This window comes from Podarcis filfolensis, assembly GCF_964270895.1.
Source record: "Podarcis filfolensis genome assembly, chromosome: 17".
Taxonomy (NCBI): domain Eukaryota; kingdom Metazoa; phylum Chordata; class Lepidosauria; order Squamata; family Lacertidae; genus Podarcis; species Podarcis filfolensis.
Window position 1 is genome coordinate 32,939,558 of NC_139621.1, and position 20,890 is coordinate 32,960,447.

The following is a 20,890-nucleotide window of genomic DNA, read 5'->3' on the forward strand; positions in this document are numbered from 1 at the left end:
AGATAACTGCTTTACTGCATATGTAATTTTCACTAAAAATAGCTGCACCTGTCATAATTCCCTCACAGTCACTATTGCAGATTAAAGATCCTTGAAGTTGGATGACTGCATTATTATATCAGCAATTCCCCCTGCAATATTTTACTACTTTATTCTGGTTTTGTTTTTTGGCTAGTCCTAGGGAGAGGCAAGGAACCACACAAGACAAACCCTTCCACTAGCTTCTTACAGATTTATCTCTTCCTGTCTTCTGAGATTTCAGAAAGCGTTGCTCACGCTGTAGAATAAGCTGTAAGAACCAGAAAGTTTAAAAGAAATGAAGTGAGCTTCTGCATCCCATGCCACACATTGCGGCAATGTGGAAATAATAGTGAGCTCTGGCAACAACCAGCCTTTGGAGTAAGCAATCGAAGAAAGTGGTACAACCTTTGGTGCCTCCTAACACATGATAAAAACCGCCAAAAACGTTTTTAAAAAGTGTGTTTATTGAATCTTAATCTGTCACAAGTACTTATAGGTCAGACATTAAGTTAAAGCACAGTAAGATCTAAGTTGTTACATTGGCTTTATGCAAAATTCCATCACATTGGTTAAGTTAAGAGACTCTAATATCCTCTTTTAGCAAGAGGGGGGGAAATAAACATCCCAGTTCCAGGTCACAAACAATGAAAGGCCATTTTGGGATTTCATATGTTCTTCTATGGCCAACAGGTATCAAGAACACAAGGCTAGCTATGCAAGCAAGTTATACAAGGGTTTTTTTTTGTTTCGTTTTTTAATGCAAAGCTAGTAGTTGGTAGTGCCTATGGAAATAACTAGGTGTTAAAATTGTTAGGAGGGTTGTATACACAGGTTGATGGCTACTGCAAAGTTGCCAATTGCAAAAAAAAAAGGAAAAGAAAGTTGAGATTGCATTGTAACAGACAAGTTTTTAAACCCTTTACCAGTAATACTTTGAACTGAACCAGCACACACACAAATCTACCTTCTGGTCGATCAGTAAGCTACAAACACAAATGAGTATTCACCGCCATAGACACATTTCAACTTCGATGCATAATTAGTCTTCTTTCCTCCACCTTCACAGCAACAAACCACAAGGACCATGATAGGAAGTGAAGGTGAAAATATTACCGTCCTCTGTGATCACAGCCATATTTTCCTCCAATAGAAACGTTCTTTTTATTAATATGAAGAAAACCCAACTCTGTGCTTCACAAAACCTCTAAGCAGACATGGTGGTAACCTGGGCGAGATTCCATTCTAAAAAAATTAAAATTCTGCATCCAGTTTCTGCAGCTTGTCTAAATTACCGTATATACTCAAGTATAAGCTGACTTTTTCAGCACATTTTTTAATGCTGAAAAAGCCCCCCACGGCTTATACTCGAATGAGGGTTCTTTCGGGCTGCTTGGTCTTCCTTCGCCGCTGCCGCCACCACCAGGTTTGTGGTGTGAACTGGCTAATACTCGAGTCAACAAGTTTTCCCAGTTTTTTATGGTAAAATTAGGTGCTTCGGCTTATACTCGAGTATATACGGTATGTACTAAGCAAATATGCATGATCTTATTTCCCATGTGTTAACTATTTCATGTAATTCTACAATTTTCCATTATTTGTTCTACCTTTGTATTAGGGAATAGCAAGGAGCTATGAAGGATACTGAAGTCCTAGCCTCAATTTATGAAAATTTTATTCAATCAGCCCTCTGACTTCAGCAGACTACTGCATTTTTCGCTCTATAAGACGCACCAGACCACAAGACGCACCTAGTTTTTGGAGGAGGAAAACAAGAAAAAAAATATTCTGAATCTCAGAAGCCAGAACAGCAAGAGGGATCGCTGCGCAGTGAAAGCAGCAATCCCTCTTTCTGTTCTGGCTTCTGGGATAGCTGCGCAGACTGCATTCGCTCCATAAGACGCACACACATTTCCCCTTACTTTTTTAGGAGGCAAAAAGTGAGTCTTATAGAGCAAAAAATACGGTAATTGCCCACACAGTATAAAGCACCAGAAAACTGTGTTTTGGTGCAGGTGAGGTTAGCAGGAGTCCTACACCCAATACTATCCTGCAACTTTTTTCAGTGCTACAGAAGAATCACAGAATACATGCAGCTTTGCTCCTACTGGGTACAATCCTGGGGAGCCATTTCTACATATGCGAGGAACCCAACTTTAGAAGAATTCCTTTGAGAACAGTTGAAGGCTTCTGTCAGTGACATTGGCTGTTGCAGCAATAACTACGAATCTAGTTCCACTTGCATGCATGAAACCAGCTGGGAATGGGAGATTTATACTTGGGAGTGTCAGAAAGCACCAGAAGTGGTATTGATATTAGGATGCACAATAATCAGACGTATGGTGGGTGGAAACATTAGAGCTCATATTCATATGGACATTTTAACATTTGAGACCAGGATTGCTGCAAGCAAACGCAGCATAAAATGCATCAGTCTTCAGCCACCAATTTCACGGGCTCTATTCACATTCACAGCAGCCTACACACCATCGCCTGGGGAGCAGGGAAGGCTAGGCTTCTCTCGCAGCAATTTTGTTTGCAATGCGAACTTCAGCGGCCATGGATACAGCTCTCACATTCAAATACTAAGGCTTCCATGTGACAGAACCTGACTGCAGTCTCTGCCCATGCTGAGAAGGCTACTGTAAATGTGAACTAAGGGAACAAACCAGCTCCATTTTATCCACCAGCCACACAAACATGGCATTTTAATTTTTCCAGTTGTTATTTAATACGTTATTAAAATGCTGCCAAGTATACTACTAAATTAAGCAGACTAACAGCACTGAAAACAGCATCCAAAGTTCCCCCCGTGATGGGCTGTAATTCAGTATCCTGGCAGACGCTTTGATGTGCAAGGCCAAAAATTCAACCCCCTCCCTATCCACGGTGGTAAAAATATTGACTAGCTGGTGATTCGCTATCCTTTAAGTGGTACGCCAAAATCTCCTCTGCCTAATGGTAGCCCTGCTAGCAGATCCTCCTGCCAATCTCTTAAGAGCTGGAACATATACAGGCATCCCACTACTTAATGCATGTCCTACTTGCAAGTGGCCATGTATATGTGCAGCACTGGGCAATAATTAAATCGTAGAATTCTAGAGATGGAAGGGACCCTGAAGATCATCTATTCCAACCCCCTGGAATGCAAGAATATTCAGCTGTCCCAAAAGGGTGACCGAACCTGCAACCTTGGTGTTATCAGCACCACAATTGAACCAACTGAGCTGCCCAGGCTCTTTAAATAAGTCAATTAATTAAATAATTCAATTCAAACCTGGGAATGATGGGAGGGAGTAGGAGAGACCTCATGGCTCGCAAGGAGACTCTCCCCGGAGCCTGAAGAGGACGTCAGTGAAAGCAGAGGAAGCCCTGAAGAGACTGGAGACCCAGTGGGGCTTTGTTTACGCTGCTCAGCCACGCAGGTTAGCACAGCAGCAGCAGCAGCTTTCCCTTGCGTCCTCGAGCCTCTTGCCAGTGCCAGAGGTTCAATTCTAGTTGTGGATATTTTTGGATACAGTATTTTTGGCATGGATTGAAGAGACAGCAGCAAAGAGGGCATTTAAAGGGTGTTTAGACGGCGCTGCCCACTTCACGCAATTTCACTTATGCGCATTGGGCCCCGGAATGTTACCCCTGTGTAAGTGGGGAGTCGCCTGTATAAGGAAGATCCAGTAACTGATCTACTCTTCTTCTTTTGCTTTAAAGGAGGATTTTTTCTCCCATCCTTCTTTTTGGGTCATTCCATTTGCTCTAAACTGTCCTGTGGATCCGCAATAAAAAAACACAACCCCTACAACAGAGGCACATGTTGCTTTATTCCTGCTGCTGGACTTACAGCAGCTGGGGAGAGGCACAATTTGGAGTTGGAAACAGCACAGTGCAGTTCCCAGCAGCACCGCTGCTTCTATCAAAATCAGAGTCTCCTATGCCTGGTTTAAAGCAAACAAAAAATGCATACACATCCTCACCACTTCAGGAGTTCAAATCATAGCTCGTGGAATATTCATGTTTTGCCCCAAGATCATGAGGCCCAGATAATTTAGCCAGAAAAGAGGGACTTGCCATCTTTTATTATCCCACCCTCTTAAAAAAAAAAAAAAAAACCTGCTACAATTTGTCAGGGTTCCCTGGAAAGAGGAAACAGCTATTCTTAGAGAGTTCATTGAAAACATTTTTTTTTATGGTGCAGATCTCTTTTCTACCAAATATTCAACGTGACATTAAAAAAAGGCAAATTCTGCAAATGACGTTTTGTTTCTTGCAAACCCCATTTTCGGCAAACAAATTAACCTTGCTGCTGTAGCAGCAACATACCAGTCACTGAAATGGTGTGACTTGGGGCATCCAAAAATAATCACCATGGGCTTTGTCACACATTTACATCTGCAGCTATATACTAAAAAATGTAGAATGCAATGTGATAAATGTCTCGTTCGCCAAGACATGCATCATACAAATACATCTGTCAGGGATCTGCAGATAATGCAATGGCATTATATAATGTTGTGTTTCTATAATGTTGTGACTGAGGTCTGTTAACTAAATTCTGAGGTCTCTCAACCCAGTGAGTCAGCCCTCACTCTCGTGAACTAGTAGCCCTCCTTCCCAGGGCAGGATGAAACTAATAAATTGTACAATGTTTATAGCATCTTCTTAATCCATCCTGTAAGGAGTGGCTTTTTTAAAAAACCTAATGGCCAAGGAGATACTGCATTTATTTAAAGATAACACAATTCGTGTTACTTCGACTTCACAGTTGGAAGGAAGGGGTGTGCTTATGCCCAAAGCTCTTACCAGGCCTTCTCCCCAGAGCAAGTAAGAAGTTGTACTGAAATAATTACTATGGAATTTATTCTGAAATAAGAGGGTTTAGGAATCCAGTCTGTGAGTTCTTTGGGGCAATACCAGCTCCTGTATGAGAGAAAGGTGGCTATCATTTTATTCTGAAGGACAGTAAACACCAGGTGTGCATTTCATTTTTCTAAGACTATCCATGTTAGGCTTTGAGATCTCTGAAGACTTGGAGCAAACATGCAATGCGTATTTTTCAAGGTCCGACCAAGAAAGGGTTAACAGAATCACGTAACTACAAGACAAAAGCCACTGCAAATGGAATTCCTCGTACAGCACCTTTTACTCTGCACAAAACATCAGTTACAAAACACGGGCAGTTTAAAAGATCGGGGCCATAGTTTGAGAATCTGGCTGTTAGGACTCAAGATGAAATCTAAAACATCCATTAGGTGAACTCGCACACTGGAGGAGAAAGACAACCACAGAACTGGGACTTCTCTCTCCCGAGAGAAAGGAACACTGAACTTCCACATCCAAGTTAACCATTTAACTTAACTATGAAGTACAGCTGGGTTACGACTAACAACTACGTGAAGCTGGCGGAAAAGTCTTTTAGCTTGCAATGCAGTTGCCATATCCCCCCAGCTATGCTTAAAAACATAAATCCCAACATGAATGGTAATCAGAATGCTAACAGTGAAGCCCCAACATGCCTTCTTAATTAAAAGAAAAACTATTTTGGTCAGCTTTGGCCTTCAAAGTCCTACACTGTAAGCCAACAAACCCAACGAGACTGAAGTGGCCATGGACAACAGAAGCAAAGGGAAAGGTTCACAGTTGTCAAAGCTTGTTTCATCTGGTCTCTCTTAATATTAGAAGTCATTTCGTCAGCTTGAATCAAGTACTGATCTTGACCAATGTCAAAGTCTACATGATTATTATTGGCAAAGACATTTTTTCCAAAAGGTTTTTTGGGTTTTGTTCTTGTGCTTGCTGTGTCAGCAGGTAAGATTTTTTGCCACCATTTCCAAGCAGATGCCAGTATATGTTGTAAAATAATTGCCACAGTCTGCTGTTGTTACTCTAAAGAAATAATCATAATAAAACCTTTAATGGAAGAACTGTAATTTGAGCAATTCAACCTTCTTTGGCTGTTGACCTCCTCAGACTAAAGATTTTACAAGGTTATATTTCTACAACAAACACTGCAATCTCTCTGTTACATATCCTATTTATAAACCTCTATTGCTACTTAATTTTCAACTTCTTCCTTTCTCCCCTAAAGCTATTTTGCATTGTTGTTGTTGTTTTTTAAAAAAAGTTGCTTCTCTTGGAAAAATTATTTTTTTTGTGGCTAGACCTCTGAAAATAGACAGGTAGGTCACAAAGAGGCTTCTTCACATACAAACAAGATTTATGGGGACAAATTTAATGGAGGGAAAATAACTGTCAGGCTTCTGGGATTAGATAAATGCAAATACGCTACTTGATCAATTGGTGCTTTAAAAAAAAAAAAACCCCGCACAATTTGCACGTCAGAAGACAGTTGCTGATACAGCACATGACTGAGACCGTCGGCAATGTAACAGTTTAGAATTTATTCTGGTTGTAAGCTTAAGGACAATTTTCACTTTCTCACAGCCCCTGTGTGGGAAAGATTTTTTTCTCTTGGACTGTACCAATGGCGGGCTCATCCCCCCCCCCCCACTGGCTTGTTTTCATGGAGAGAACTACATGAGATGTCCAGTTCAAACAACCACTGGGGCTTTTGTTCACATGCTCATTTCTCCCTGTGTTGTTAAGCGCTGGGATGGAGAAGGCTGGGATGGGCAGAAGGAGCAGTATCAAGGCCCATTGCTTGATCTCTTTCCAGAGAGAAAGCGATGACTGAAACATGCCATTAAACACAGGTTCCTCTGGCAGATTTATCCGTTTGTGTTCATCCTAGCAAAGTAACTCATACATTTCAAGGACAGGGGTGTTTTTAAAATGAGGTTGCTACATGAATACTAGTATGAACTCCTCTTATCGAAAGAGGAACTCAAGAAGGTCAAAAGGACAGGTTTCTACCCCGAAACTACGCTTCTAGTAACATAAAAAAAGAAGAGTTCATAAAAAGTGCAAAAAGAATCTCAAACCAAAGAACTAGAGCTCTAACACCTTCTTGGACAAGAAATTCCTATTGCATTGTTCATTGATTTTAGTCAATTTGACTTTGTGCAAAAAATATCCTCAAGAAGGGCCTGGCTCATTTTCGTAACACAGTGGGCAGAGGGGTGGGGGGAGTAAAATAAATAGCCAACTAAGGACTTTTTGAAAAGACAACCAACTCTGAAAAGGCGGCATGGGTTCAATACAAGCTATGCACACATCACACAACCAGAGCAGTGGCATCAGAATTTATTTTTAAAAATATGGTCTTGACCTAGCCCTGCTTGTTAAATAATGTTCCCAAACACCCAGATTGAAGCAATGATGTCGTCACACACATGGCAACTGCAGGGAAAGTGAGCCTGAGATATGTTGTTAAAAGGCAAACCTTTGTAAACATTTCCTCAAAAGGAATAGTAGCAATTGAGTACGTATCCGTTACTCACATCTGTTTATAGAGCAATGCTTTATAAAACACATACAGCTTAGTTCCAGGGTGACAAGCATTTCATAAAACGTTGATGTTTTGAAACTAATGTCATCCATCCAGTCCGCAAGTTATTAAAGTCATCTGATTTGTTTCACCAAAACAGCATTTACTAGGTCTTCTGCTCTGCGGCCGTTGCTGTCTGTGAGGGAGTATCTGGCTTTACAATTTGGTATGTAATCAGATACTCGGGGTAAGCCTATGAACAAGAAGATAAATACAAATACAAATAAATTATGCATTTCAGAGGTTCAGAAAGAAATCACATTTCAGCCCACTTATTCCACCCCTCCCTATGATGCTGATGATGATAATGATGATGATGATGTATTACTTGTAACCTGCACATCTGGCTGGGTTGCCTCAGCCACTCTAGGTCGCTTCCAACAGAATACAACCCTTTTCCAGTGTACTGCAACACTATGTCCACGTTCATAAGGCATCCATCACCCCTCCAGACATTGCATCCTCTATCTGGAAGATGTTCCCTCCGTGCTGCCCACCATAGTTATCAGATGCTCATTTCCCCCTCCTGCAAAAGGCCGCAGGAGCCCTCTGGCCCACGGCCACTAAGCTCTTCCTTTTCTTCAGAAAGAAACTACCATCTGAACAAGTGCTACTAAAGAGAAAGGGCAGAGCATTAAGAACTGAATGTCAAAAGGGCATGGGAGGTTGAAAGCTACGTTTTAGACGTTAGGCTTTCTAAAGCATCCACCACAATGGCAGCTGCTGGTCCAGGAAGTCGCTTGGAGTCTTTTTTCTGTCCAATGTTCAGAGCTGGTAGGCGAGCGACACTATTTTGCCTCCTGCAAGCAGCACGCTGGGACTTATTTATCACATTCATATCCCCGCCTTCCTCTGAGAAGCTCAGGGTGGTAATACAGGGAAGTTACCCAATTTCAACATTGCATCATAAGACAGAGGGGGAGTGTCTGGCCCAAGGACTAACAGAGAGAGGGTTTTCGGGGGTGGGGGCAGCTTTTAAAAATGCCACTGAATATGAATCAGTGAAACAGATGGAATGAAACCCAATAAAATGTTTTTGTTTTACCACAGGTAAATGCTCAAATGTTCCAGTGGCAAAGAGATATCTCTTGTTGCATGTATTATAAAACAATTTGGATCTTTTAGGAGCCTTTAGGGTTACCAGGCAGGGTTGACTATATTTTTTGGGGGGTGGGAATTGAACAAATTCCTATGCCCCACAAATACCGCAGAGATGCATTTTAAATAAAAGGACACATTCTACTCATGTAAAAACAGGCTGATTCCCGAACAGTCCGCGGGCCAGACTGAGAAGGCGATTGGGCCGTATCTGGCCCCCGGGCCTTAGTTTGCCTACCCATGCTTTACGCATTTGTGGCAGGAAACATGTAGCAATCACGTCTGCTTTGTGAAGCATGAAAGGCACATGTGTCTTTAAACATCCATATATATATATGGATCTATCTATCTATCTATCTATCTATCTATCTATCCTGGCCAACCAAGACAGCAAACCATAAATGTGCTGCAGGAAACAGCATTGTCACTCTGACAGTACACTCAGTGGATGAGCTTGCTGCGCAAAGCATGAGGCAGCCCAGGTGGACTTTAGTGACACATAGGCAGTGCGCATCAGTTGACTGGTACAGTCAATTAGCACATCAATCACCCAGCTGTACAGAAGCACCACGTACACTGCTTACCTGTTCTCCTCTATAGATAACATACTCAGCATATGCAAGTCCATTGACGCTTGGCCGGCCAATGACTGAATGATGCCCAGGAGGGGCATGGGCCATTTTCATGGTGCTAAACTGCAAGAAGGATTTCCCCAGCGTCACACGACAAAAGAGCATTTGCCTGAAAGGGGGAGGAAAACAAGATGAACAAAGCAATGTCACTAGCAGGAAAGAAGGAATGCTTGGGATGAGAAGAAGAAGAGGAGGAGGAGGAGGAGTTTGGATTTGATATCCCGCCTTTCACTCCCCTTAAGGAGTCTCAAAGCGGCTAACATTCTCCTTTCCCTTCCTCCCCCACAACAAACACTCTGTGAGATGAGTGGGGGCCGAGAGACTTCAGAGAAGTGTGACTGGCCCAAGGTCACCCAGCAGCTGCATGTGGAGGAGCGGAGACGTGAACCCGGTTCCCCAGATTACGAGACTACCGCTCTTAACCACTACACCACACTGGCTCCAGTGTGCAGCTACCTGAAACTTCTTAAGCTATTTACTTTGAATGCCCAAAGTTCTTAGAGCAGTCAAAAGTTGTATTTTAGGCTGCATTTGTACATTATAAGCCAGGCTTTCTGGCTTACCGCAGGTTATCTAGAAAAGGCAGCATACTCTCACATGCTGCCCAATTGCTTTGTGTGAAAAGCTACAACCAGCAAGCTAACAACAATCCATGATTTCAGAGTGGTTAGCCAACGACACATCATGACTAAATTTTTACTGAAGTGAAAAAGAATTCGGATTTCCCCTGTTTCAGGATTCATGATTGAAGGGAGAAATAAGATGGCTAACCTAGGAAAGAAGCATGGCTAAACAGCAGATCTGATGAAAGTCCTCTGTCAATAACTAGCTCCTCAAGCTGTGTCTACTTGCATGTTGGACTACGGCCAAAGTGGCAGTGAAGCAAAAACTTTGTTATCAGCGGTTTTATTTAGTACACAGAATTTGTCAGTGTGCACAACAGAAACATTTCTCCGGGTGAAAGACCTGACAAGTTTAAAGCATTTCCTTCTATTTCCAGTTTGATGCTCAACCAGCACTTTTTCTCCCAAGAACTCTTAAAGAAAAAAAAAAAACATTACATTTGGCTTACGGGGTGAAACAGGTCACCAGAAACCCACCTGTGGCAGATGTAGCACGATCTGTCTTTATGCGTGGGGCAACCTGTGCCTCCCCCAATTCCATATACGTATTGGTTACTTTTAGAGGAATTTTCTGCAAAGTAAATCCCAGCTCCAAACATGCCTCCAATGTATGCGTGCCTTTCATCAAATCCTTTGTGAATAATAGCATTAATAAAAGGGGACCCTGGAACAGAACGTAAAACACGTTGCTTATGCATGTGGTATACAGCCTCCATGTTCAAATGCAAATTAATTAAATCAAATTCGGAAGCAATGGACAAATGGGTAAGAAACTGCACTGGAGATTTTCAAGTACATATTTATGATTTCCATATATATGAGGAAACGGCAAGCTCTCTACTTCAAATTTTGCTGAATATACACAAAAACAAAGCCGCCTAGCTTTGTAAGCCATTCTCTGGGATTAGATAGCACTGTCACTTACAGCCAGAGTTCTGAATTTCTACTGATTATGTTGTTGGACAAACCACCAGTGTTGGAAAGAGTTTGGGCTTGTTTGCAAAGAAAGAAGGAAGGCTCTTCTCCGCCCCCCCCCACTTGTACAATAGAAATATAGTCATTCATACTGCATGGCTAATACTAAGGCTCAACCAGTCCCTTTCTCTGATAGAGACTGCCTGGGACATATAGGAAATCTCTGAACACCACCAGCACCAACATGGACTTCTGATCCTTTTCAACATCTGCAAAGGGATTTCCTTATACTGTGGCCACCAATGAGCAATAACATTTGTTAAACTCTCCAGAATCTTTGGCAAGCTCCTTTGACTCCAGGGGTAGGGTGCCTCTTCCATCATTTTCCCTGGCACCCTACTTTTAACTAACAGAGGAAGAACTGGGGGTGAAGAAATGATGTCGAAACAGAAAACTAATGTCCATTAACTTCAATGGGCCTGCTGTGTGTGTGACTAACACTGGATACAACCCAAAGGGAACAAAAACACAAATTATGGATTGAAGTTACAAGAAAGGAAATTCTGATGAAACATCAGGAAGAGCTTTCTGCAATAAGAGCTGTTTGACAGTGGAACAGACTCCCGCGAGAGGTGGCGGACTCTCCTTCCTTGGAGGTTGGATGACCACCTGTCATATATGAAGTAGCTCAGATTCCTGCATTTCAGGGGGTTGGACTAGATCAGGCTTCCTCAAACTCAGCTGGCCAGATGTTTTGAGACTACAGTTCCCATCATCCCTGACCACTAGTCCTGCTAGCTAGGGATCATGGGAGTTGTAGGCCAAAAACATCTGGAGGGCCGAGTTTGAGGAAGCCTGGACTAGATGACTAGATGAGGCAAGGCTACTCACCATGAAATAACATGCGTTCATTGTGGTGGTTATGGTTTTCTTCTGAGACCTCTTTCTGTCTATGACAGAACCTCTCCCTCAGCTTCTTATTCACCACCTTTTGAATCTTTAAAAGGATAAAAGATAAGCAATAACTGAACCAGAGAAACAGAACTCCAGATAAACTATTTCCATATAAACTGACATTTTAAAAATATGTGGGATTATCTTAAATAAAAGAAAACAGTATTACTAAATATAAGGGAGATCTTAGGGCTAGCTCTCTTTGTATGACACTCCACTGAATGAAAGAGAGGAGAGGTAATTTTTCCTGCAATCCCATGAAAAGGCGCTCCAGAGAATTGGGGGATCCTTCAGAAAAGGAAGGGGAAGTGGTACTCAGAGCTGCAGCAGGAACTGGTGAAAACTGCACCCCCCATCCTTCCTCCAGTGGGAGCCTCGGTTGAATTTGGGTCATGTGCACAAACAATGGGAAGCATTATAATAATTATCCCCTTTTGTAGCCTTGTATAACAAGCTGCAGCTTCACCCACGATTCCTCCAGAATAGAAATACTTAACACTCTCTGGAGAATATATGTTAGTAGATTAAGTACAATGTAGTATAATTCAGAGAAGAAATGGCTTGGACCAAAACACATTTGGCCCCAAGGAGAAAAGGCATATGGCAACATTATTCCACCAGGTTTCAAAGGCTGCTGTGGCACTCTTTCTAAACTGGAAAAGCAGTGGGTGCTGCTGCAGGTCTCTTACCTTTAAAGCGGATAAAGGCAGGGGCAACAAGCACTCTGATATGGAAAATGAGCACCACTGAACTGGTTTCTCCCAACCTTGAAGGGTCATAAGCAGGCATCCCCAACCTGCGGCCCTCCAAAAGTTTTGGCCTACAACTCCCATGATCCCTAGCTAACAGGACCAGTAGTCAGGGATGATGGGAATTGTAGTTCAAAATATCTGGAGGGCTGAAGGTTGGGGGTGCCTGGTCATAAGACGCAACTGAAATAAGGTCAGGAGGAGCACTGGGTGTGATTACTTATGAAGATCCTGAACTGGAAATATATTAGCCTCGTGAATATTGTGGTCCCTTTTCACCTGCTTCCTTAATTATGGCCCCCAGTCTAAAAGGCCAGTATAAACAGTAATGTAAAGGCTTTCTGTTCAAAGCTGCTGCTCAAATTCTCAACAGTACTCCATCCATTCCTACGATCGCTTTATTTAGAGGACCTAAGGGTCCTCTATCCTGCCAGGCAAGGATTTTGTTATCAGCAAAATTGGTAGCGGTTTCATATGAAGGCTTTCAAAGTCATTGACACTTACCCTGATGACATTATACCTGTTGAAGATCCCCCCAGCATTGCCACCATCTCTGTGTTCCCTGATGGTACTCTGCATCTGTAAAACAGTCAAGTGGTATACAGTAAGACACCCAGAAGGGGACATCTCAGAAATACTGCCTGCATCTTAATCTGGTGTTTACATCTATTGCCTTTTACGTTCTGTGACTGTCTGGAGGGGGAGCAAATACAGAAGCAGTGTTTATCTCCCCAGCCCAGAGAGGAAAGCTCTGAATAAACCTTTCTTACTCTTCTCCCTATCCTTCTGAGGAAGGAGGCAGCAATGGAAAAGAGAAAGGTGGGCATTTCTGCAATATTTTTCTTCAGTAAAAGAATGAGTAAGAGATAGCGATGCCCGCAGTCTTGTTTGTTACAGAGAAGGAACTTTCCCATTCACCTGCTCCATGCCCAGTATAATCTGGAAAGGAGGCATGTTTCTGAGTTGCTCCCATCCTCATTTCATGCACCTCCTTCAATTAATATAAGCTCCTATCTGCTCCCAACAAGGTTCAACCCCTCGTGGGGCTGTAAGGGCATCTAACCAGATGAGCACAGCAGATAAAGGGTTGAATACTGTTTCCCTTTAGTGAATGAGAACTTGTGCTGAGTTATGGGGACTGAGAAGCCTATCAGGTTTACCACTATTTGTTCCCCTGTAACCTTGTTGAGAGTGGGTAGATAAAACTTTTATTTACAGAAGGAATTCTTTCTTTTTCATATCTAGAGACCATCTTGGCTGTGAGTCCTAGAAGACCTGCTTCCTGCCTGGCAGGGCTTTTTCCTGCCTAGGAGGGCAGGGCCCTGAATAACTCCAGCTACAAATGTATTAACAACAAGAAGTCATCCAGCAGCCTTAGCATTTGGGGCATTTAAAACATAAGACATAGTAATTAGGAATGCTCATTTTATCTCTAGAGGGTGAGAAACACGAAGCATTCAACATAGCCCTAAGCCAAGGCATGTTTAAAGTACAACTACACAGGTTTTGGAAACAAGAGGTACAAAATTAACCCTAGGATATTTTGCAACTCTATCAGCACAATACAAACTGTATTTACAAACACAGATAGGCTCCTGTCTGCCAATGGAATTTTCCTCCAGGAAAAGATGGATTCAAGTGTATAAAGGGAGAAACCAAATTTCACACCACAACCTTCCATCCCCATGTGTTGCTCTGTGTTAGACTACTTGTGTCTTTCAGGAAATTATTTTGCGTCCCACATTGCAACAGACAGGTATAAAGTACCTATTTCAGAAGGTTTAGGTAATTAGTAAATTAAATTACTAGTCCCTCTACTGAACGATCAGGTGATCGCCAACTTTCAGTTCTCTATCTGGTGTGGAAGCAGCCTTAAGAAGTTTAATACATTCACGAATGAGCCAGTCCCAAATGTCTTTACAGTTGTAATTACCTCTTCTTCCACAGATTGATACTCTTTGTCGTCAGGAGCAAGGTCTATCAGGATAGTTCCCTGGCTGACACAGTGAAAAGTCAAATAAGGATTGGTGCCTGAAATACAGAACATGCACATTGAAATACTGCATCCATTCTACAAGTAATTTATATTCCACAGCCCTCAATTCTCTTGAAAATACATACTGAACAAGACCTTAGCCAAGTGCATGTAACATGCTGACTCCCTGACCGCCGTTAAGAGAAAGGGCTTTGGAAATAGGTTGGCATGGTGGTTCCTTGGGACCATAAGAGGAATTGCTGTTTAAAAGGCGCATGGGAAGGGTTGGTGACAAGCTTCCGACACTGTGGCAATAGGAATAGTTTGAGATTGGGGTCATGACTTAGGCATGAAGATAAAACCCTCTCATTTCATTTGCATTTTTAAAAAGAGGTTTATATTTTATTCTGATGCTCTTTTCCTTGTTGCCTTCAAGTCCATCAGGCAAAACTGCTGTGCTCAAGCCTGAGATTCTCTAATAGAGATGAGGCTACAAAAATGAATAGATAGAGTTGCCCAGATCGCTCATTACCTAAGGACCTTCCTGAAAGATTTCTACAGCGTATGAAGGATGGCGGTTACTGTCTGTAGACAAAGCTCCAATTGATTTTGATGCAGGATGCTTTAGCAGACTCACCTTGCTGCCCACCTAGAAGTCTCTCTACACCTTTTATCAACTTATGACGATGCCCATAGGCATTGATGCCAATTTCTTTCAGCTCCTCGTGCCCCATGTCTGCCAGTACATCCAACGTAATCTGAGAAGCACAGAAAAGAACAAAAATAAGTATTTTATGTTAGGACAGGGATCTGTCTTTTTGACTGATTTACCCCTACTGAAATGAATGGGAAAGTAAAACTACCAATGCCTATGCTGATTGGAAACTAAAGTCCAAAGGCCCCTGCACACACAAAACTAGCTGCATCAGTTCCTCCAATCTTAGACAGTATCTCCTACTATTCTAGGTGTATTATAAGACTAAAAAATAGTGGAGCACTACTTTGGAGCAAGCAGGATCTTACCTGTTCTGTTTCAAAGATATCCCGAAGATGTTCCAGACCAAGACTCTTCAGGAACTGACTGATGTTCATGTCAAGTCCAACAACTACAATGAGAGACACAGCAGTGTGTTTTTCACAAAAGGATGAAAACACATACTGAACAATGTACCAGACATCAATTGCAAAATGCAATTTTTAAATGCAAAAACTAATCCATCTTTGAGAAAACTTTCATTGAAAGTAGATTGAGGGGGAGAAACCTAAATATGAAGAATTATTAAGGAATTCAGATGAAGACTAGGTGTATTTCTGCTGAGGTGTTTTTTTCTACAAAGTGGATTCCAAAAGCAGGTTCAGAAACTTTGATTCACAGTTTGTGACATTTAAACTGTTAAGTACAGGTTAATGCTACAGAATACTTTTGAAAGAAAACTAAGCAACTGCTTCTTTTATAAGGAATTGCACGTTCAATGCTTCCTGCCTGCTTTTCTATCAGTATCACCCGATGATATTGCATCGCTTGCATGAGGAGGCCACTCATAACTGTCAATAGTTAAACTACACAAATGTATTAATCCCCTCTTAACGATCACCACTATTTCTAAAGCCTTACAACTTTGGTTATATTTTCATGTATTCCTTTCTACAAGTCAAACTTCCACTATAGGCCGAAACAAACAAAGAAACAAACAAACAAACAAACAAACAGAACACATCTTTCACTAATTAGAAATATTAAAAAAACCCCAGGAATCAATTGCTAACAAAAGGTCAGGAAGATTATTGATTCAAAATGAAATTTCATTTGATTAAAGCAAATCCCAGGACTCTAATTTTTTTACAGCTGGACCAAATAATGAAGCAAACTTATTAGGATAATGTGAGAGATTACAGTAGTCACAGTGCAATCCTACATATATTTGTTTTTACTGTTGTAAACCGCTTTGATACATTTTTGTGATACAGCGATATATAAATATTTTTATGAATAAATATAAATAAGTCCCACTAGGTACCAGGGGCTCACTCCCTAGTCAGTGTGCACAGGATTGTAGCCTGAGTGTTTCGCACTGTCAACAAAAACTTACCTTCTCCTTCTTTTCTTTCTGTTCCTGCTGCTCCATCACCAGCATTAGATGCCCCTCCCACCGCTATTTCTGCCAGAGGTCCTGCAAGGTTGTCTATGCTGCTGGCAGCAGAGAGACAGGATGGAGTTGATGCTGGCGAAATGATAGAGGCACTAACAACAGTAGCCTGAGGTTTAAAGCAGGTTGGCAAGGCCTCTGGGGGCATCGCATCTATCAGCAAGGCTCGAATATCATCAGCCTGAAAACATGAAAATCACATATACAAAAAAATAATAATTAGAACCAGCGTTCAATTGTTTCTTGAAGATGTACCCCGATTAGATAATTTTTATTTCAATATTTGAGCTGTTCTTTAAACTGGCATTGCTTGTGAATGTTAAATACCATCAGCCTTGGACACCAAATTTGGAAGCATTAAGTTCTGCTGTTTTGAAACAGAGATTATTTTTACGCATGTTCACATTTCAGGTGCCATCACTTGCTTTTTAAAGTTCAATATAAAAGTTCAAGGAGCAGGGTCAAAATCTAATTTAAGGTGGAAAGCAATCGTTCAATAGTAACCAAATGAATGAACACATAGTGAATTTGCCTGGACGAAATGTTGGGTTTACAAACAAAGATGCACAATCTGTATAAGATTCATAGTTCTGCCTGCTCTTCATGTAAAACAAGAGAATTGTAGTATAATGAATCATGTGCTGGATTTGGGCTGGAGAGAAGTAGGCCCATGTCCCTACTTAGTCTTGAAACTCACTATGAGGTCTACCTGACCTTGCAAGGTTGTTTGAGGGGATAAAATTGGGCCTACTTTACATATGCCACCCTGAGCTCCTTAACAGAAAGTTCAGGATATAAATGTGGCTGATTACCGTATTTTTCGCTTCATGAGACGCACTTTTTCCCTCCTAAAAAGTAAGAGGAAATTTTGTGTGCGTCTTATGGAGCGAATGCAGGTGGGAGGCAGGCGGGAAAAGCCCACAAGAGCCACACACAAGATCTGCGCGGCTCTTGCAGGCTTTTGCGGGAGATGGGGGGATTCCCCCACCTCGTAGAAAAGCTCACAGGAACCGTGCACCCTTTAAAGAGCGTGGGGCTCTTGGGGGCTTTTCCCCAAGGAGGGAGAAGGAAAAGCCCCCAAGAGCCGCACACACACTCCATGCGCTCTTTAAAGGGAGAACGGCTCTTGGGGGAGATTTAGCCGCACGCAGCCTCTCCCGGGCAGGGCATGAAGGCTCCCCTTCCCTGGGAGAGGCTGCGTGCAGCTAAGCCAGAAGCCAGGACAGCCAGCAGGATCACTGCACTGCGATCCTGCTGGCTGTCCTGGTTTCTGGGATTCAGAATATTTTTTTTCTTGTTTTCCTCTTCCAAAAACTAGGTGCGTCTTATGGTCTGGTGCGTCTTATGGAGTGAAAAATATGGTAGGTGAAAAGCATGCTGCTGTACTAGTTAGTGATCTGCAGCATAGAAATAGCTGCTGTTTCTTTTTCAGAATGGACTTACTGTAGCTAAATCCAAAGGTGTCTGGCCTTCTTGGTTCTTCATCGTTGGATCTGCTCCGTGAGCTAGAAGTAGGGCACACAGCTGCGTCCTTCCTTTTTGTGCTGCTTCATGCAATGGTGTAAATGCCCATTTATCTGTGGCATTTACACAGGTATTGTACTTAATCAGCAAAGCAGCTATATCCACATGCTGCCGGCGGGGCGAGAGAGAGATAAAAAAAGAGAGTAGAATAGCAAGCAGGCATTACCCATAAAGGAAGTGCAAAAGAAAGCATTCTTAAATGATGGGTTATGCGTTTATAAGTCTTGGATGGATGGACGTATTAAGTGCTGGAAGCTCCTTAACATACTTGGAGTATACTGAGGCTCCTGCAGTTCTTCAGTTACCTGGAGTTTCCCTAAAGTGGGCTTTTCTTAGTTGCAATCAATAAGCAAGCCTTTTTCCATTTCTACATAGGAAGATGGGAACAGAAGAAATTGAAAAAGGCTTGCTTATTGATTGCATATATGAAATAAAGGGAGCAGGATAAGGTGGAACCTAGGAACTTGTCCTCCCCTAATACTTTGATCTCGATTTCACCAGTCCACTGGCAAATACTGATGACTATTTATCAAGGGGTAACTTATCATGGTAGTCATGTGACCACTAGAAAACAGTCATGTGCATTTTTCTGCCACGTCGTGCAAAGAATCATCATTCCCCTGCTGATCAGATTTTTCGCCAGGTGCAAAATTCTCACCCCCAGCTTATCAAATAGCTATATGCAAGCAAGGAGCAGTTTCGGTAAAAATGATCTATTCACCCTATTTCAATTAAAAGTCCTGGAAAGATGTTTCTGGTTCCCAGCTGACAGGCTTTCCACTTAAAGGGAAAACTGCAGTAATTAGAAGCTACCAATATACTCTACACCTATACCAGTTTTAGCAAGCTTTTATAGTATATTGCTGCTGCACCTTATTTGGGGGTATAGATTGTTTTCTTCATTATTTATTGCTGTTATTATTACTTGCTGGGTTTTTTTTTTTTCTTTGTTTTGCATTGTAAGGTGCCTTGATAATTCTACAGAAAGGGGGAATAAGAGTCTTAAAAATCTATACATTAATGAATAATGCTTACCCCATAGGATGCTGCATTATGTAGTGGAATTAATCCTCCTTTATCTTGAGCGTTGACATCAGCACCGTGCTCCAGAAGATACTCAGCAACTTCCAAATTATTGTAACCGGCTTTATGAAGAAAAACAAAGCATCAACGGAACATCCAGCGGTTAATAGAAAAATCGCTTGTATTTTTAATGGAGAACCTCTCACTTCCTGCTGCATTCATGTATGATTCTTTAAATAGCTCGGACTGTTTCCAAGACAATTTTGGGGTGAATAAATTATGTGGCTGTGATAAAGAAAGCTTGACAAACCACTTACCAGCAAGATGCAGCGGAGTTGAGTTTCGTCCCTGGGTATCTCGGCAATTGATGTTTTCTGGAGAACACAATTTCTGAACTCGCGCCAGGCAGCCCTTCTTGGCAGCGTCTAACAAAGCTGCATCACCTCGCAGCAGGTCCTGTATATCTGTGTCTCCCTCCTTCACGAGGTCTAGAGGTGTGTTGCCATCTCTGTTCTTTTTTGTTGGATCTGCTCCATGCTATAAACAACATTTCTACTGTTTACTAGCAGAAATAAAATGCAGGGTGGCTAAGATTCCAATTCCTTCACCCTCCCCACAGGACCACAAAAGCAGAATAGTATATACTGTTTACAGTTTAATATTTCCAGATGTAAAACTAAAATGGGTCTACTCAAGAGTGCAACTCATAGTGTATACCCCTCTAATACTATATTAAAGTAATGCAGTACTAAAAGAAAGAATATATAAATACCAGCAGGTGTTACTTAAAACAGACCCTAATGTATTTAATAGTATATGCCAGTAGAGAATATGTGGGCAAACATATTTTAATATACACCACATATTCAAGATAAAGAGATGCATTTTCCCTCACTAAATAAATTATTCTGTTATTCATTTCTTAAGCCTAAGATTAGCACTGTGTTTGAGTGTTACGTTACTCTGCCTTGAAGCTCATAAACTCTGTGAAATCTCCAATCAATAATTATCCAACACACCGCTCTCTCTTTCAGAAGTACCATAGGAAAACCTTAAAATCCAAAACTCAATCCACTACTGTTCTTATCTTCTCAATATTCCCTCTTACAAACACATATCCTTATAAACACCCAAATACCCTTTGTTGGAAGATCTAAGTATTCACTTCCTTGTGTTATATCGCAGCACAAGCGAAGAGAATCTCCTTTAAATACAGTACTTAAACCGTGAGATTCTGGTGGCTTGAAATGTGTTCACTGCAACAGAACTAAATCTGCTTTCTCTTCTTTAATCCATTTACTTATTTTACATCTTTTAACAAGATTAAATAGCTCATTAGGATGAAAATGAATTGGTCCTGGCTGCAGCTCTAGTTATACTTCACTGCATGTGACTAGTCACCCCCAAATGAAGGTGGGCATCAAGAACCAAGCAAAATGTCCAGTAGGGAGAACTTTGTCCCCTGAAAGGTTGATGACAAGCCAAAGCTCTGGCAGCAACTTGATAATGCTCTTTCAAATCGATCTTTGGACAAGTCTAACAATAGCACTGGTCTATCATCTTTCTACAGGGACGTGGGTGGCGCTGTGGGTTAAACCACAGAGCCTAGGACTTGCCGATCAGAAGGTCGGCGGTTCAAATCCCCACGACGGGGTGAGCTCCCGTTGCTCGGTCCCTGCTCCTGCCAACCTAGCAGTTCAAAAGCACGTCAAAGTGCAAGTAGATAAATAGGTACCGCTCCGGCGGGAAGGTAAACGGCGTTTCCATGCGCTGCTCTGGTTCGCCAGAAGC

The 20,890-nt window shown here is 41.8% G+C and overlaps 1 protein-coding gene across 1 annotated transcript in view; it reads right to left on the reverse strand.

The window, feature by feature from the left end:
• Nucleotides 1–467: 467 nt before the first annotated feature.
• Nucleotides 468–20,890, reverse strand: part of TNKS (tankyrase) — a 66,885-nt gene continuing 46,462 nt past the window's right edge. Inside the window, exons 15-26 of the mRNA XM_083592985.1 lie at nt 19,417–19,636; nt 19,112–19,221; nt 17,996–18,184; nt 16,496–16,733; nt 15,429–15,511; nt 15,043–15,163; nt 14,364–14,461; nt 12,935–13,009; nt 11,619–11,724; nt 10,290–10,476; nt 9,142–9,298; nt 468–7,652 (exon numbers count right to left, since the gene is read on the reverse strand). Of these exons, the coding sequence (XP_083449111.1) occupies nt 7,566–7,652; nt 9,142–9,298; nt 10,290–10,476; nt 11,619–11,724; nt 12,935–13,009; nt 14,364–14,461; nt 15,043–15,163; nt 15,429–15,511; nt 16,496–16,733; nt 17,996–18,184; nt 19,112–19,221; nt 19,417–19,636 (1,671 nt within the window). The 3' untranslated portion in view covers nt 468–7,565. The remainder of the gene's footprint in view (nt 7,653–9,141; nt 9,299–10,289; nt 10,477–11,618; nt 11,725–12,934; nt 13,010–14,363; nt 14,462–15,042; nt 15,164–15,428; nt 15,512–16,495; nt 16,734–17,995; nt 18,185–19,111; nt 19,222–19,416; nt 19,637–20,890) is intronic.